General features: G+C 41.3%; 2 protein-coding genes across 8 annotated transcripts in view; one reads left to right on the forward strand and one right to left on the reverse strand.

Moving 5' to 3' along the window:
- Nucleotides 1-13163, reverse strand: part of Srsf11 (serine and arginine rich splicing factor 11) — a 28701-nt gene extending 15538 nt beyond the window's left edge. For 4 of the 5 annotated variants that reach the window (XM_051195760.1, XM_051195758.1, XM_051195752.1 and 1 more), the window contains exons 1-2: nt 13027-13163; nt 4259-4455 (exon numbers count right to left, since the gene is read on the reverse strand). In XM_051195760.1, coding sequence (XP_051051717.1) covers nt 4259-4455; nt 13027-13116 — 287 coding nt within the window. In that variant the 5' untranslated portion in view covers nt 13117-13163. Of the gene's footprint in view, nt 1-4258; nt 4456-4810; nt 4898-13026 lie in introns of all 5 variants that reach the window. The other variant, XM_051195764.1, reaches the window with a different exon arrangement.
- Nucleotides 13164-13201: 38 nt separating this feature from the next.
- Nucleotides 13202-18586, forward strand: part of Lrrc40 (leucine rich repeat containing 40) — a 34385-nt gene continuing 29000 nt past the window's right edge. For 2 of the 3 annotated variants that reach the window (XM_051195771.1, XM_051195776.1), the window contains exon 1: nt 16201-16376. In XM_051195771.1, the coding sequence (XP_051051728.1) occupies nt 16339-16376 (38 nt within the window). In that variant the 5' untranslated portion in view covers nt 16201-16338. Of the gene's footprint in view, nt 13390-16194; nt 16377-17035; nt 17110-18586 lie in introns of those variants that run through there. The other variant, XM_051195768.1, reaches the window with a different exon arrangement.

Consider the following 18586-nt stretch of genomic DNA (forward strand, 5'->3'; position numbering starts at 1 on the left):
AGTACTGGCTGCAACACAGATAATCACCAAAAGGACAACGCTCAGGTAAAAATACAGATGCATGTTAACTAAAGAGAATGTCTGTATGACCTAACAGAATGAGAAGGCAGTGCAGATACGCTCCTAAAATCACCACTTAAATGGTGACACAGCAATTTTAAAACTTTCTTAAATCAGAGAGAATGATATACCATTTTAGTGGCTGTGCATACTTGTGCTTGAGTTGCTCAAAACCAGGCTAGGCACTGAAGGATACATACAGCTCCTCATTCTCAGTTCTAACACCAACTATTTTTTAAATGCGAAGGTTTTGGCTAATCTCTCAGCATAAAAATTAAGAATTGTTTATTTCAAAGGTAAAATACCACAGAAAAGCACATTTAAGCAGGCACAATGACACAAGCCTGTAATCCCCAGCGCCCAGGAGGCTGGGACAGAAACTTAACTTCCAGACTAGTTTAGGCTACACTGAGAATTTGTCTCAACGACTCACTCTAAGCACTCTTGACCTGGACAATAAAGTGGTCCCACACCCTGACCCTTCTGCACCTACAGAATATATAAGAGTGCTTAAGCACTTTAAATAAGGCTTCCTGATCTGAAGTACTTTCAGAGAAAAGAAAAATATTAAGCATATACATGGCCAATTGAACATGTTATGTAGCAACTCTTCCCCGTGCTACACTTCAGCCAAGTCAAGAGCACACTGGTTCCATGGACAAGAAAATGGTAAAGTGCATGACAGTGAAAGGATGATAATGTAGAATAGGCTTTTAACAAGATATAATGGGAGCTGGAGAGATGGCTCAGAGTTAAGCGTATTGACTGCTCTTCCAGAGGACCAGAGTTCAATTCCCGGCATTCACATGGCAGCTCACAACTGCCTGTAACTCAAGTTCCAGTGGATCTGACTCCCTCACAAAGACATACAGGTTAAACACCAAAGCACATAAAATTAAAAAACTTTTTAAAGAAGACATAATGGGCCAAATTCCTACTATAACACTCTATAAATGCAAGGGTTGCATATGGAAATCAGTTCTCTAAGATGGTAACAATCTCATAGACCTTGGCTACGAGAAAACCACCTGTGGGGAAAACCCTACCCGGGCCCCTGATAGTACCATAACCCTCCCTTTCTAATTCCTCCTGACTTTGTGAATAAGAACTCTGGGTAGAGAACCAAGCAGCAAGGTAATGACACCCACAAGGCTGAACGCTCCGTGTTTCTAAAAGAAGGATGTCTTTTGAGACAGGGTGTTGTGTAAGCTTAGGCTGGCCTTGGAAGACCCCCGATCCTTCTCCTCCACCATCCTGGTACGGAGATAAGGAGACAACATACATATTTAAAAATGTGTCTGAAATTTGAGAAAACTTTCAGTCAGAAACAGTGAGAAGAATGTTCTAGCACGAATGCTCAGGCAACGGTTGTTTTTTCCTGTCACTGGTTTTTCACTTTAACCATGACATTTTAAAAGCTCTTCAAAATGGTGCTGCCTTTTGTTATTAAAACCCAAAACACCACCACTTAGGGAAGCATAGGCATCTGTGCCTCCTAGTCTTTACCACTGGTAACTGCTGTCTAATTGGGGGTGGGGGTGGGGACCAGTTCTTAGAACAGGAAAATGGCTGTGTGGTTAAAGGCACTTGTTTTTACCCAGGGCCGAAACTTGACTCCTAGCACCTACACGGCCACTGAAAACGGTCCATAATTCCAGTTTCAGGCTGTCCAGTGCACTCTAGCTTCCAGGACACCACACATATACATGGTACAGACATACATGCAGGCAAAACACATACAGAAAATAAATATTAAAAATAAACTTTGAAATACATGCAAAATAGTTTTTTTTAGAAAACCAGAAAACATTGTCTTCAAGGTAACTACTACTTCCCATTTACCAAACATGTTTGATTTTATTTTGTGTAAGGGCCCACATATAAAAGCACAAGTATCTTTTACCCCAAGAAGCAAGATAAGACTTCCCTGATGTTTCTGTCTGCTGAAAGAATTAAAAATATCTTCAGACATGCATACAGAAAACTGTGAGTACTGGGGTTTACTAAGTACCCACTGAATCAGAATCCATTTCCCAGGAGGGACTTCATTCTTAAGATCTTCCTATACACGGACACGCAAGAACTTGTGGTTTAGGACATCAGACTAACCTTTTAACTCCACTGTGCCAGCCATTTCTTAGCACAAGTTTTGAGCTTATACCCACCCCTAAGGACCCAAAAACAATACAGGTGACATAAGTAACATTCACTTGAGATCAATTTTGTTTTTTACTTCATATGCCTCTTCCTAACTACAGAATGGAATATGCAATAACTCATTAAATCAGTTTTCTTGAAAAGTGAATTTAATTCTTCCCTATATCTTGTATAAAGCTGTTTATAAAATCATTAAAATATCCCTGTTTGGTCCATGAATGTTTCTAACGAATAATCTATCTGCTGACAGTAGCCTTCAAGTACAGAGTAAAGTTGACACGCTTCGTTGGGATCCTTACCTGGATAAAACAACCCATTGTGAAATTCCTTTAAAACTAAACATTTTATTACCCACTTCAAGAATGATACAGTGAATACTATGCTTATAATCATAGCACTTGGAAGGAAAAAACAGGAGGTCTGCATGAGCTACATCTACACCCCCCTCAAGAGACTCTTCCCTAGCCAACTGTTTTAGCAGGTGTGTATGGAGCATACAGACTTTAAAATGCAACGCTGAATAGCTCAAGAATCTGGGTCTATGAAAGGCAGGAAGGCTGAACTAACCTGGTGACAGCAGCTGTCCTACAGTTTTTATAGAAAGGAGGAAGTTGAGTACACAGTAACCCAGATCACCTTGAGGAATGAACCAACCCTTGTGACTACTCAATTTATGGTGGAATTACCCATATCACCATAAAAGGGCCAAACTCAAGTTTATCACAACCTCCTTTAGTTTTTTTCACTAACTAGGTCAACAAGAAAAAAAACCAATACAACACCCACTCCTCTTTGTCATCTTTTAAATGCAGTAGAGAGTAGCTCTGGAGAATAAACAGTATTTTAAAGTGGGTGGCTATAACAGAACTTTTAGTAACCCAAGGGAATCTATAGACTATAAAGAGCTATGTCACAAATCAAATTGAAGTATGATTTTCTGATTAGTTTGGTGTGAGAAAACTGAGGAACAGAGAGCATGCTCCCCTATGGAATTGCCCTGTTGATTTCCAAAGCCAAGATTCTGCTCCAAATAACAGTGGATCCTAAAACTCCACACACCTCATGCAAACTTGTAACTGTACCTTGTATATTTTCTCTAAAATACACAGGAACATACGAATGCCAAGCATTAATAGTTATGTGAAAATATTTCAAGTAGGAAGTCATGAACATGTAATAACTAACACATTGGCCATATGATCTTTGGCACGATTAGTGATTACAAACACAACAGAAAACTTGTAAGGATTTTAATTTCCTATTCAGAATTTAAGAGACATCATAAATTGTAAGGATTTTAATTTCCTATTCAGAATTTAAGAGACATCATAAAACCCCCAAAATTTGATTGGGAGTGTTTACTAACAGTAACCACTATGGTTTCACTAAACTTCATAATTCTTCCCAGAGGGCAGTTATTTCAAATATGATTGTGTATTTCAACTTAAATCTTTATAACTTCTTTGTTCTTTACAGTGAACATGTACATTTAGTACTATTTCAATAAAAACTTTCAAAACAAGACATAAAACCTAATTCAAATTTTAGCATTCTGAAAAATCCCTTCACAATGATTAATTATAAATCTGTGCATTATTTAAACAACACACTGAAATTCTGCTATAATGAATTTCTAAACTATGTAAAAAAGTTAGCATTCAGGCCCATGGATTTAGTCTGTCAAAGGGGGTAAATGATCTTTTGTGTTTTAGCTCAAAAAATCACTTAAGACCAATCCTTAATCATTTGTGAATACCAGACAAATATTTACAACAACTGACCATACCAACTTCATTTCCTTTCTAACAAAGCACAGCCTTAGATTTCTTTTAAAGGGGGGATTTAACCAAAAGATCAAGTGTCTAAAGGAAAATGATGGTGTCGACAATGTCAAGGGGAAAAACATTCCTGAAACACCACTGATGCGTCCATGCCCGGCCTGCGGCCTGGCGGGCCCGCGGATCTTCCACGCCGGGCTCCGCTGGACCGCGCGCCTGGCCTCGCCGGAAGGGCCGCGGGCCCCCAGTGCCCCGGTACTCACTCCGGCGGGAAGAGGCGCAGCTCGTCAATCTTGCCCAGGAAGCCAAAGAGCGTCCGCATCTGCTCGGAGCTAGCGCTCGGGGACACGTTGGTCACCTGGATCACCTCGGTGCCTCCGCCTGGCCCGCCGCTGGGGCCCGGGCCTGGGCCCGCCGCGCTGGGGACCACGGCCGTGCTGCTCATGGCGCGGGCTGCCTCCTGCTCAACACATCAAACACAAGACAGTGAGAGCGCGCGGCACCGGCCGCCGGCCGCACACAAACGGCCGCCGACCTCGCGCAGCGCCGCCGGCCCACAATGCCACGCGCCCGCCCTCCCGCCCGCCCGCGCGTGCGCCCAATGGCCCGGAAGTACGCGTCCAGTTCGTGCTCCCGCAACTGTCCCGGCTGTGCCCACCCAGCCGCGCCACCTCAGAAATGGTTCCTGCACACTCCACGCAGCACCCGAAGCATTTTCTGGCAGAATCCCTTCACCTGGCCATTAAAACCTCCAGAAAGACAGTTTAACACACACATGCCCTGGAGCTCTGTACACTCACTGAATTTTAGCTTACCTTTACAAGAGTTTTACAGTTCTCCAATATATAACAGTATATGGTCAGCAGTTTGGAATACACCTGCTTTAACACGCGTATTCTTCACTACAAAAACAAAACAAAACAAAACCCCTGCCTTATTTCTTAAGTCTCATCTGAACTACTCAGGTTCTCCAACACAGACACAAAAATGATTTTTCTCTCTCCTTTTATACAAGCCACGAAGTTCCCTTAACTAATTTCACTGCCCTGTCTCTGCCTGTAACAGCACTGCCTGTTTGTTACTGAAAAGTACTCCCCACACTGCAGGACCTAGTACAAAGTTACTGTCCAGTGAGCACTGAATACCGGAACACTCACACCAACCTACTTTAATTAGTCCCTACAGACTACCTTTTTTGACTCAAACGTTCTGAAAGCTAAATAAAACCTCAAAACTTTACACTGAGCTTTACAAAGCTCTACACTGGCAAACAGCTCTTTACAGAAAAAAACTGTGACTGGTTTCCTAGGTCTACTCACTGGTTCAGAGACTTAGTTCTTAAGCACAGAAGGCAGGGGCCCATTAATGTGCCTCACCAGAGTTACAAAACACCATCACTCACCAATGTGTCTTCCATGACAGTGTTAAGTGGTTTCTTATAGAATCAGACTTACCACTCACTGTTAATTGGATTCTCATAGCTCAACGTTCTTGTATCAGGGGTGCACACAATGCATCACACACATTGTAACAGTCAATGTCAGAAGAACAAAGAGCACAGTGGCAAGAGATCAGGCTTGTCTCTTGTTTGTCAATGTTATTTAACAGTGACACAGTCACTGTGGCAGTTATGTGGAAATCTTTTACATAGTTCCACATTTCAAACATTTTTACTACATTTATTTACTATATGTGTGTCATGGTACCCTTGACTAGGTTAGAGGACTTCTTGCAGGAGTTGGTTCTCTCCTTCCCAAATCAAACTCCTGTCCATCAGTGTTGGCTGAGTTATTGCACTAGTCCCCATTCTACACTTTAGTATATATGCTTAGTGTTCTATAATAAAAAAATTACAGATTTAAACTAAAGAAAAATTTCTGTGATAAAGTATTTTAATTACAGAATCTGATTTCTGTATAACTTCCTGAAATACTAATCAATGGTGTTAGATAAAGAGACTAGCAAAAGTAATTTTATTTAAATAGGTATTTTCAAATGTTTGGCAGCTCCAAAACAGAAAGCGAAAACTTCAGGGAGGATTGGCTTAAATACATTTCACATCAAAAAAACTACTGCTTTTCTGATCAATCAGATAAGTGAATAATAACTTCCCTTATCACTACAGATCTACCAACTCAAACAGTGAAATACTTAACACTGTTAATGACTTCCACAGAATATAGCTAAGGGCAGATGATAAAAATATTAAGACAAACAGCAAGTGCAATCAATTTATACCAGTTTAAGTAATTTTAAGATCTGACAAATAAGGCAAAAGGGATCAGAATCTGGAATCACACAATAAGTTCTTTTTTCTTTACCATTTCCCCAATATCAAAAGGCACCCAAACCCAAATTTCTTCAAATATTAAGTATCTGCTTATTCCAGGGATTTCCAAGACGCTACAAGTATAACAAAAAGACAGCCAATGCTCCCAATCTCTTAAAATTCAGTCCTATGACAAACTTTCCACAACAAACACAAAGATGTTAGGAACACATGTGTTAATAAAACAGGGTAGAGGCAGAATCTTTTCAGATTTTAGGACATGGAAAGAGAGCCAGTCATTTGCTTTGTGAATTTCTCATTTTATAGGCCTTGCAAGAATGTTCACCTTTCTGCATTGTTACACTAGTTGTCATCTAAAAAGTATGCACCTGAGAATGGCACAATTGAGTCCTAAAAAAAAATGTTAAAAAAAAAAAAAGCTCATACTTTAAATAAATGTATGCTTTTATGCTGGGCTACATCCATACCCATCTAAGAGTAAGTTTAGACAGCAGATTGGATATCCCTACCCCCAGGGGTATGAAGGTTTCAAGAAATATGCACAAAGGAAGGTCATTAACCCATCTTTTCAGGTAAGTTAGGGAAGACTTTGATTCTGATTCTGAGATAGTCTTCCATACTCAGGCTGGCCTGAAACTCACTGTGCAGCACAGAAAGACCTGTCTCCACCTCCCAAGTGATGAGATTATAATATACTCTAGGACTTTGGGATCAAAATGCTAGTCCCCATGGGTTTTTTGTTTATTAGTTTCTTTTTGGGACAAGGATCTTATACTGTAGCCCAGGCTGGTCTTGAACTATGCAAAATTCTCCTGCTCAAGCATTCTCACATGCCTGAGAGTAAAGGCATAAAAGGAATCAAGTTATACCTGAATGACAAATATTATCAGTCTTACTAATAGTCTATTTCTACTCAAAACTGAGGGGGAAAGCCTTGTAAAATCTTGTCCCAAAATGTAAAACCCAAACGAAACAAAAATAAGTAAAGCAACTGGTCTAATTATGCTGGTGATGTGTGTCTGTGTCCATGTGTGTGTGTGCTCCTGTGTGTAGATCAGAGGCTGACACTGGATGCCTTTCTATTCCACCCACCTTTAAATTTGGCTTTCAAAAGCATTTTAATGACAAAGGCGATTTGGAAGCCACAGAGAACACTCACTCTGAAGTGCCTGAGTCATTAACTCAAAAAGTCCCAATGAATGCATGGGTGCACTTAAGTGGGGACACGTGTGTATACACAGCAGATTATCTTTGATACAGACAGCTCTTCTGTGATACCTGCTGTCAATATTCCTGCACACCTTATTTTTGGGATGGAGTATCTCACTCACTGCATCTTGCAGGAATGTCACCATCAGCACTAGTCAGCCATCTGGCAAGCTCTAGAGTACCTGCTGTCCCCATGTCCCCAGTGCTGGGAACAAGCAGAGTCCCCCCACCCAACCCTAGGCTTTTGGCTAACACAAGTGCTGGGGGTCCAAACCAAACTTCACTGAATGAGCCATTTCCCTTATTCCACAGCTTAACTTTTGTGGGGTCAGCAGGGACTAAAACCCAAAATAAACCTAGCACCTTACCTCAAAGCTTTTATCCCCACTGTTGTCCAGCAGTCACTTGTCATAATTCTGGAAAACTTTTTAGAAACTAGGAAAGACTAGTGATTAGTTTCAGGATTCCTATATTATCTGACAAAATCTTCTCATTTTGAAAATATTATCCCGAGGTAATACTTCTTTATCACTTACATGGAAAAATTAATTTATGTACCATTTTATTTATTATTTCACATTTTAAAATGACAGTGTAAACTTTCTACTACAAAAATTATGCATTTAATGTTAAAACCTTAAGCTATATGAATACTGCCAATATTTGATACTTGTAAATCATTAAATGATAATAAAGATAGATGCCAACTCTTCCAAGAGACTGCTGCTCTGTAAACAGGGCAGCTTTTGAAGAGATCTGGGATATACAGACACCAGACTGTCAGCAAACTGGTAGACAACTACTAACAAGCAGCTCTAATACACAGAGAACATTTCTTAAGGCTTTAATTGTTTCACTGTTTTTAGAGCACAGGTTATTATTCTTATTGAAAAAAACACAAACAACATACCATCAATAAGCAATAAATTAAAATTACTGTAGCATGCCTCAAAAGACCAATGCATGAATACACAAAATACATACTTTAAACATCTCAATGGCAAAGGGTAGGTATAGTAAGTAGTAATGTATAAATGCCATTAGCCACATCTGCTCAGGCTAAAGCTTAGAGATTTTGGAGGACATTATCAAATAAGTAGTTTGCTGAAGAGATGAGATGATGGTAACACTTCTAGGAAACAAGGAGTAAGGCAATCAAGGCCAACATCTTTAGGGTAGAAAATGAGCATTTGTATTGTATTAATGGTAGCTAATCTGAGTGCAGAGTGAAAAACAGATATTTCTAGAATGATGAACATTCACTAATATATGTCAATATCTAAGTAAATATAACCGTGAGATGGTCAGTTTGTTTGTGGAGACAGGTTATCGCTCATGTAGCCTAGCCTAGTCTCAAATTCAGAATGATCCTCCTGCTCAAGTCTAACAATGCTGAGGTTACAAGCATTTGTTACAAGGCCTGCTATAACTGTCACTGTAATATTTTCAACAATGGAGAAAACAAAACAGCTCAAGAAGAAAAGAAATAGTGGGTCACCATGAATTATCATCCGTCAAACTACAAAGATGACTAGACCATGCAGAAATCTGATTACCAAAGCTTAAATTAACACTGATTGGCTGTGATTACCAATGAACTACCTCATTATTTATACTGCTTTGTTTATCAACTTAAATTGATGCTAAACATCTCAGAGAATATATCATTTCTTATTAAACAATAAGAAACAATAGGACCTTTCTACTCATACTGGAAGATTAGTTGCCATTTATAAACATTAACTTTTTAAAGTACACGAAGTTCTAACCTACTCAATAAAATTGTTCCCAAGGGTGATATGTAGTCTGATTATCAACAATGGATCATGGGTAAAACTCCCCTTTTCAACATTATAGCTCTTTAGTGACCTAAATTTACTTCTGTATTATTTCATTAATTAAAAACACTGCCAAAATTTACACCACCCTTACAACTGATATAACCAATATTTCAAGTTATAAAATATTAACCTTAGAGGGGAAAAAAAAGAATACCATACTGTCTGTTAACAGTTGGGAGTAATAATCATGGGGAATAAGAGGAAATGTTTTCAGAAAAACAAATGGGCTTTACTTAAATGGCATAAGTTGTGCTGGATCAACTTTCTTTCCTTTTCTTTTTTTCAGGATGAAAAAATAACAACAAAAAAATTTTAAAAAAATACCATGTATTTAAGTTTTTTTTTTTAATGTCATGAACTCCTCCACTTTTCAAGAGAAAAGGACAAACCTTTAAAAAACAAACAAACAAACAAAAACCTCCAAAGGAAATGAAAATGGCATTACTTAGCATTGAAGGAAGAGACGATTGGAGCACATATTAGAATCATGAGGACTGTCTTAGAGCAGTGTGATTGTTTCACCATTCACAAGCATTGAGAGATGCAATAAAACATAAATACACAAGCAGAAAACCCCAAACACAACACAATTTCTTCATCAAAACCAAGTTGGCTACAACTTCAACAATAACAAAATACAAGTCAAAGCTACTTTTGAAATTATGGGAATAAACACACTAAACATCTACCTTCAAAGGCAGCGAGGAATGTATTTTATTGACTACTCTTAGAAATTGGCTGTTATAATCATAAAGACACCAAAAGTTGAATTGCAAACTGAAAATTTGAAAGAAAAATCAAAATGTTCTCTTAGTAACATTTAACATAAAATAATAGCTTTCTCAGATAAGCAATATTCTAAAACAAAAATGATTGATTCAAAACAGGCTAAATTTATTTTTCACAAAAATAAACCGAGAAAAGTCTACAAAGCAAGTTCTCTATGCTGGCTTGAATTTTTGCAAACAAGTGTGTTTGAAAAATCTGCACAAATTTACCTCCTTTTCTCATTATAACTGAAACTACTTATTTCAATAAATCCATCATCAATTGTAGCTGTCATCTTTGAGGAATGTCTAATATGTACGTAAATTTTCATGAGTGACAGAGCCATCTTAGAAAATGTATGATTAAGCTGTAATGAAAAGAACAGATTGCCCCATCTTTATTTGATAATAGGTCTTTCTGTCATGAAACAAAGTAGCATTTTTGGATGACTTGATAGTGAATGCTTTGGTTTCTTCTATTAAGACATTAAATAAAATGCATATAATAAGCCACAGCCAACACCTCTGTAACAAAAGGCAGGTGTGCCTAGTCTTGAACTGGACAGAGGCCTCCTTCTCACTATTCCAAGGAGCTGATGACAGAACCAAAAGCCTCTGCAGGAAATGCAAGCACCCTATCACTTTTCTACTATAATAAAGCAGAGTGTCTACTTTAAAAATGTTTTATTTATGTGTATGTGTGTGCCTGCAAAGTTTTTGTGCACTGTGCACATCAGGTCCTGGCAGAGGCCAGAGTTAAAGGCAAATTTGAGCTGCCCGAGGTAGGTGCTGTGAACTGAAACAGGGCCCTCTGGAAGAGCAAGAAGCGCTTTCACCACTGAGCCTTCCAATTGTTCCCATGTTTTTAAATCAGTAAGTACTCTGATTTAAATGCCACCACCGAAAAAGGACTAGGTGTTTAATTTTAAATGCATTAGTCTTCAAGTAATTCAAGATTCATGACTCATAATGGGTTAGTTCTCAAGACTTTCCCAATAGACACTATAAACCAGGTCAATTCATAGATTGACTTCCGGTTTCCACCAATTAGCAACAAATACATAATTTTCTCAATGGCAAGAATTTTGACTACCGTTTATTCATTCTCCACATGCTATATAAACATAATACACAAAGTATTATGAACTTATATGAATTAAATCATTATGTCAGTCCATATCTATTGATATATATAAATAATATATGCTGGTTGTAGTGGCATGCATGCACTTTTAATCTTAGCACTTGACAAAGTGTATTTCTTTGCATTTGTAACAAAATAACACAAATACATTCCGGTGAAACCTACCCAAGTGATGGAGAATTGTCAGGCCACCCCAAGTGTATCTTATAACTAATACCATTCATTTGTTCTCAGTAGGATGATACGAGTTATGGAGACATTTTCTTGCACATGCTCTTTACATTAAAAAAAAAGAAAGAAAAAATTCAGTGCTGGAGAGATGGCTCAGCGGTTAATATCTTTTCAGAGCACTGAGGGTAGATACCTGCACTCACATGGCAGCTCACAATCATCCATCCATACTGCAGCTCCAAAGAATCTGATGCCTTCTTAGGACAAAGAGCCTGACGCCCACCCACATTAAATAAACATATGAATAAAATTTCTGTGATGGCTAACATTATGTTGATGGTTATGTTTAAAAATTTAAAATCTCAGGATTGGTGCCAGCCTTTGATCCCAGCACTTGGCAGTCAGAGGCAGGCGGGTCTCTGAGAGTTTGGCCAGCCTGGTCTACAAACCTACACAGAGAAACCCTGTCTCGAAAAATCAATCAAGAGAACTACAAAGCAATTAAGGGTTGAATTTTTTACTGCTGTTTCTACTTTTCTAAACAAGCTTGTTTTGCACGAGAGAACCTTCTGCTTGTAGGAGAACAAATTGTACCCTTTGCCTTTATAAAACCCTGACTGAGATGGCTGGGCGCTGCACTCCGGATCCCCGAATACCGGGTGTAGACCTGGCGCCATTATCTAAATAAACGCCTTCGGTTAAAAGTTATTAATGGTCAGACTGGTGAATCTCTGAACGACCCCAGACCCATTAAAAAAAAAAGTGTCTGCGCCGGCGTCACGGCTCAGCAGGTAAAGATGTTTACACGAGTTCCATCGTACTTGGTGCAGAAAGAACCGAGCCCCTCAAGTAGTCCTCTGACCTCCAGAGGTTCCACGGCACGTAAAAACCTGACGCGCGCACTCAAAAACCACACACTTAAGTTCAGAGGAATTTAATATAAAGCCAGTTTCGGACAAAGGTAATCCGGTACAGTGCTGGGCATGGAATTCTCGGCCTTGCCCCCGTTAGCTTAGCCCTGTACCCTGGAGCCACGAATCCCTGGGGTCCACTTCTCCGTTAAGCGAGGAGTCAGTATCAATACGTTGCAAACACCGGGTGGAAACCAAGCAGGAAATAGAGCTACCCGTTGAACAAGACTTTCATTTTGTATTTCCAACGTACTTAACGTCAGGAGTTATTTTTAAAACTACGCCAGGCTGGGGCCTTATCCGTAAACAAGCGAGAGAAAAAAAAAAAAACAAAACAAAACAACAAGAAACCGAGCTCCAAAAGCTCTACGAGCGGGCGGGATTCCAAGTCCCAGCTGCTCGCAGCGAGCGCAGCCGCGGCTTCTAGCACACGCACGCCTTTCGGGCCGGGACACTCGCCGCCCCGCACGACCGCCCCATCAACCCAACACAACCGACTTGCTGGACCCCGCAGGCCTCCAGCCCGCCGCGCCGCGCAGGGCCGCGCAGGGCCGGGCCGGGCCGGGCCGCGCCTCGGGTTTCGTCGGCGCCACGTTCTGACGGACGCGGCGGTGGGCAGCGCAGTCCGGCCCCCCCGGCCGCGCCGCGATGGAGCCCACGCCACCCGGAGGGCCTCTCGGCCCGCTAGACGCGCTTACCCGAAAGAAGTTTCTCCTCAGGGCGAGGCTGCTGAGGGCAACGGAAGGGCTCGTCGGTCCTACGGCCCCGGGAGCTGGCGGTGACGACATCAGCGCGCGCAGCAGTGGCAACTCACGGAGCACGGCGGGCCGGAAGGGGCGGGCCGGGCCGTCCGGGCGCGGCGTTCTGACGTCACTCCCGCGGCCGAGGCTTCCGGGCCGAGCGTTTGAATATGTCGCGCCCGCTGAGAGGCTCCAGGTTGGACCCTCGCGCCGGGTTTCACAGGGACGGCAAGGACAGTGGCCCCTCGGTTCCTCAGGGCCTGCTGAAGGCGGCGAGGAGCAGCGGCCAGCTCAACTTGGCGGGAAGGAACCTCGGGGAAGGTGAGGCAGGCTGCGCGGCAGCATCCTCCTCGGAGGCCGGGTCCCAGTGACAAATAATGATCCCTGGTGTACGCATTCGAGAACATCTTGGGAGACCCGTGGATTGGCCAGCAAGCGCACACAGCTCTGCATGCTTTTCTGACTATAAGTACCTTTGTGCTGCGAGTGTTCGGCGGGAGAGAGGAACGGGAAATGGAGCATTCTTTTTGTAATGCTTTTTCTAGCCTCATGGATTAAATTCTCCTACTTGTAATTGTGCACTCGTGTTACCTATAAGGCAGGCTAAGCGAAAGCCTGCTGGTTGAGTGTGATGATTAGTTGTGTCAGCTTGATACAATCAGTGAGGGATTGTCTAGATCCCGTTCTTTTGCGAGTCTGTGAGGGCCTGTCTTTGATTGGCAATTGGTGTAGGAAAACCTAACCCACTGCGGGCTGCACCGTTGCCTGGTTTGGATCTTGGACTGTATTAAGAGCGAACTGTGCATGTCCTGATTCATGTCTCCCCCTGTTCTTGAGTGTGACATGAGTATCTCACGAGTTACTGTGACTAGCCGTTACAATTACTTCCACCTTGGCTCCCCTGCAGTGATGGCCTGCAAATGAAATACACTTCTAGAATAGGACATTGCTATGGTATTGTACCACAGCATCTGGGGGTGGGGGGGAGACAAGGATAGAAATCGGTGCCCTGGAAGTGGAGTCGTTTCTGTGGTAAATGATTATGTGGTTCCTATGACACGTGTACTGTTTTGTGGCTGGCATGCGGAAGGCTTTGGAAGTAGGTCTAGGAAAGACACTGAATGCTGTGGGCAGACATTAATGGGCTGTTCTTTACGGAAAGTTGGAAGATAAGGATGCTGACAGAAATGGAGACAGTGGATGTCTGATTCTTGGGGTTTTATACAGAATTAAGGACTGTGCTGGGAACTGGGTTAGCAGCCATTTACATTGTATATTGGCCAAGAATGTGGCTTAATTCTGCCCATATCCTGAGTATCTGAGGGAATTTGAATTGAAGATGAGGTACTGATTTGTTTGGTTGAGAAAATTTCAGGATAAGATCGATAGCTGATTTAAAAAGGGGGGGTGGGAATCAATACCAGTGTAGAGAAGCCTCCTGCACTGCACTGCACTGAATAATAGGAAACTCATTTTTGAATCAGCACAGATAGGCCTGTGGGTGGGTCTGTGGGGGACCGTCTTGGCTATGCCAAGTGATTTTTTTTTTTTTTTAAATCTCAGTGTCAGTATCCTTTGTGAATTTTTTTTCTATGTTGCTGACTTTTCCATTCATATTGTTAATGTTTTCGTCTGTTTAGCTCACTTTCTTCTTTAAGGCCTAGATTATAATCATCTTTTTTTTAATCTTTCAATTTATGTATAATTCCCTACCAGAAAATTTTAAAGTTTCAGGTGGCATTTGCATATTTCAGTATCTGTGAAGAGCAGTTGCAATTTTTGATGGGTTGCATTTTCTTTTTTCTTTTTTTGTTTTTATAGCTCTGTGTTGCAGGTTGCACATGGGGGGGGGCATGTGAGATGAGATGTTAGAACAACTTTCTGCTCTTTCCCCATATCCTTTCCCTTTATGAATTTCCAAAGTTTTTCTTTTATTTGTCTCTGTGGGGTTAAATCTGTTTTCCTTATTTTGACTTTCCTTTTACTGGCTCATACAGAGGCAAGCCCCCACTCTACCATCCCGCGCCGGGGTGGGGGTGGTGGTGATCTCTGGTAAATTTGGTTGACAGTGAAAGCAAGGCACAATCAGAGATTGCCTTGGGTGCCTATAGCTCTACCTCTGTCAGAGTGTGAAGGGTTAGGCTACACAGTGCAGAGACAGTTTTGCTACCCCTTGTTAGAGAGCTTCTTGCTGAAGATTCAGGCAGTGCTGGGAATAGAACCCAGGGCCTTGCCTGGAGGCAAGCACTCTGGTGGAACTTGCACTTCACTAAATTACAGGAATTACCTCAGTAGTGGGTAAGAGCTGACATATCTGTTGAACCTGGATTCATTTTCTTGATGCCTCACTTTTTTTTTTTTTTTTTTACCTACCAAACAGGAATAGGAATAGCACCTGTCTCACAGAGTTGTTAGGAGATTTTAGTGTTCTACTTTGTGTTTTCAGTGCTAGGTATCAAACTCGGGTCTCACGTAAAATACACATTGTAGTCTGATGTTGTTGTTGTTGTTTGTTTCTTTGGTTCCCCACCCCCAATAAAATGAATTTACACTGTGTAAATTTATTTGTTTTGTTTATTGAAATTTAAATACTTTTTTTTATTTATCTGCACACTTACAGGCAAATTAAGGGACAACTTGCAGGAGTTGGTTTTCTCCACCCTGTGTGTGCTGGGGTTCACACTTAAATGGTGTCCAGGCTTGACAACAAATGCACTTACCCTGTGGTTTGAATGAGAATGTCCCCCATGGTTAAATGCTTCCTCCTCAGCTGGTAAAGTGTAGGAGATGTAGCCTTGTCAGAGAAGGTATGTCACTGTGGGTGGGCTTTGAGCTTCAAAAGATTCCTGCATTCCCAGTGTGCCTTTCTCTGCCTCATGGCTGCACTCAAGATTCAAGCTCTCATTTACTTCACCATCATGAACTCTGACCCTCTGAAACCATACCCCAGATTAAACACTTTGTTTTAATAAGCTGCCTTAGCCATAAAAGTAAGACACCCACTGAGCTGTCCCCTCGGGCCCTGAAAATTATTTGGGTCCATTTGTAAGCTGAATGTTTCACTTAATGTTCACTTCATTTTTATCTTTTTCCCTTTTCTCTTTGACGTGGTGGTGGTGGAGATAGTCCCTCAATGTGTTTGGAGAATAAATGTGGACATTCCCGAGGAGGCCAATCAGAATCTTTCATTCAGTTCTACTGAACGATGGTGGGAGCAGACAGATCTAACCAAACTCATCATTTCCAGCAATAAACTTCAGTCTCTCTCTGATGACCTCCGACTCTTGCCTGCCCTCACTGTCCTTGATGTAAGTCAACTAAAATGATGGTATCTTAGTTAAAAAGACTTAAATTATGCAAAATGGAGGAGCTAAATTTATGCTTTGCTAAACAGGAAACCTTCCTTGCTGAGCATGTAGAATGTAAGGTAAATGACAGTCTGACTTGGAAGATTGGCTCTGTGTCCTCATGTCCACAGGCCTGGTGGATGGAGGTCCTGTGATTAAATGAGTCAGTGTGGAAATAATGGGCATGAGAAGCGCCATTCTCTTAGGTGTTTTGTTTTGTCTGTAAAATAACAAAGACGCTTGTACTCTGAGGTTCTTTCTACTGTAAAGACAGCATGCATGAGTCTGTGAGAACGTAAGTCTCTTCTCGCTGCTCATGTCTATTGTGTGTATGACATGAACAGACCCTCAAGACAAGGCTGCCAACTTCTGCCTCTTGGGTTTTCTGAAACCCTACTCAGGTCAAATTTGTGTTTGCCTCTTCATGTAGCAATGTTTAAATTCATAACTTGTTACCTCACAGTCTGAGCAGCAGTTTGGTCAGAACACAGCACATTCCTAGTCACCCAACACGTTGCCTTGGAGTTTGAGGAATGGGTTTAGTGAATGATTTTGTTCAGTGGGAAAGCTCAAATACTGCTAATTGTGAGAATGTTGACTTTGTCTTGTAATCGTTTTAGATACACGATAACCAGCTGACATCTCTTCCTTCAGCTATAAGAGAACTGGAGAATCTCCAGAAACTTAACGTCAGGTAAAGTGTGCACCTGTTTCTAGGATTGCAGTTAGCGTGGTCTGACCCTGAAATCCCTCTACACATAGGCAATCACCTGGAGCTGCAGTGTGGCCCAGCGGGCAGCACAGTTGAGCACCTACGAGACTCTGAATCCTACCCAGCACCAGATAAAGATCATCCCAGAAACTAGTTAAGGCAGAACAAGACTTTAATAGTTGGGTTATTTGCTTTTTCTCTCTAGAGTAGTCTTGCTGCTTGGTGTGTCCTAGCACCTTTGGGATGCATAGACATGTTTTTGGTACTACATTGCTCATGTGTGTGAGGGTATGTACCCAAGGTGATAACTAATCTTTTGCTGCTGACACACATCCAGATTAAGAAAGTATCTTTGTCTTATCTACGTTATATTGATAAATCAAGCTCTGAGATTCATTCAGAAGAGCACACAAAAGGTACTTAAAGCATGGCTTGACTAACTTGTTTATAAAATACATATAGTTACAGATGTATTAGACCAGAAGGTACATTAACTAGGAGGAAAGCAGCCCCTGTAATAGCAGTTTGGTGAAACTGCAGCATATGAAGCTGCCCTAAGACCCCTCCTCCCAGAAGCAGTCATATGGGCTTCAAGGCAGGAAGAAAGAATTGGATAAGAAAAAGGATGAGCATGGAATAGTGTGGGCTTAGCCCATCTGGTTAGAGTGATGGACAAGAAAAGGAAATGGAGGACTGCCTACCTCAAGTAGATCCTATCAAATCTCCTGACTTCAGCTTAGTGGCCTTCAGTCTTCAGAGACTTCACAATTATATGTTTATATTTTATAAACACCTTTTGGGCTTTTATTCTATGTAGTTTTACTTTGATGTAATATAATTAACATAAAGCTGCTGTTATTTCCCTTTCCCTGTTATATGTAAACTAACATAAGAAAGTTAAATTGAAATTTCATAATTGAATAGTTAAGTTGTGATGCACCTGGAGATGCACTCTGTCTTGTTTTGTTTTTTTAAGACAGGGTTTCTGGGTGTAACAGCACTGGCTGTCCTGGACTCCCTTTGTAGACCAGGTTGGCCTCGAACTCTAAGAGATCTGCTTGCCTCTCCCTCCTCAGTACTGGGATTACGGGTGTGTGCCACCATGCCTTCCAATTGGTGAAGGTTAACTCCAGTTTCAAACACAGAAAAGTGCACTAACTTTTATGCTGTACAGAGGCACCGCTGGGATTTGGAACCAGCATCTCCTGTTTACTAGACAGATGCTTTAACCAACTGAGCCACGGCACCAAGACACCACTCATCTCGGTCTCCTAGGAAGTGTAATGTTTTCACAGGGACTTTGATGTCAGTAGGTCGAGTGTCTCTTTAGAAGAGTTCAACTAAAAAGGCCAAGCAAATATAGAGTCAAACTGAGTATTGCCAAACCTACCAGACCTAAAAAATAGAAAGAACAGATTTGCTTTGAATGTGAAATTAAAACCCAACCTCTATATCAGAT

Source organism: Phodopus roborovskii, unplaced genomic scaffold (genome assembly GCF_943737965.1).
Source record: "Phodopus roborovskii unplaced genomic scaffold, PHOROB, whole genome shotgun sequence".
NCBI lineage: Eukaryota > Metazoa > Chordata > Mammalia > Rodentia > Cricetidae > Phodopus > Phodopus roborovskii.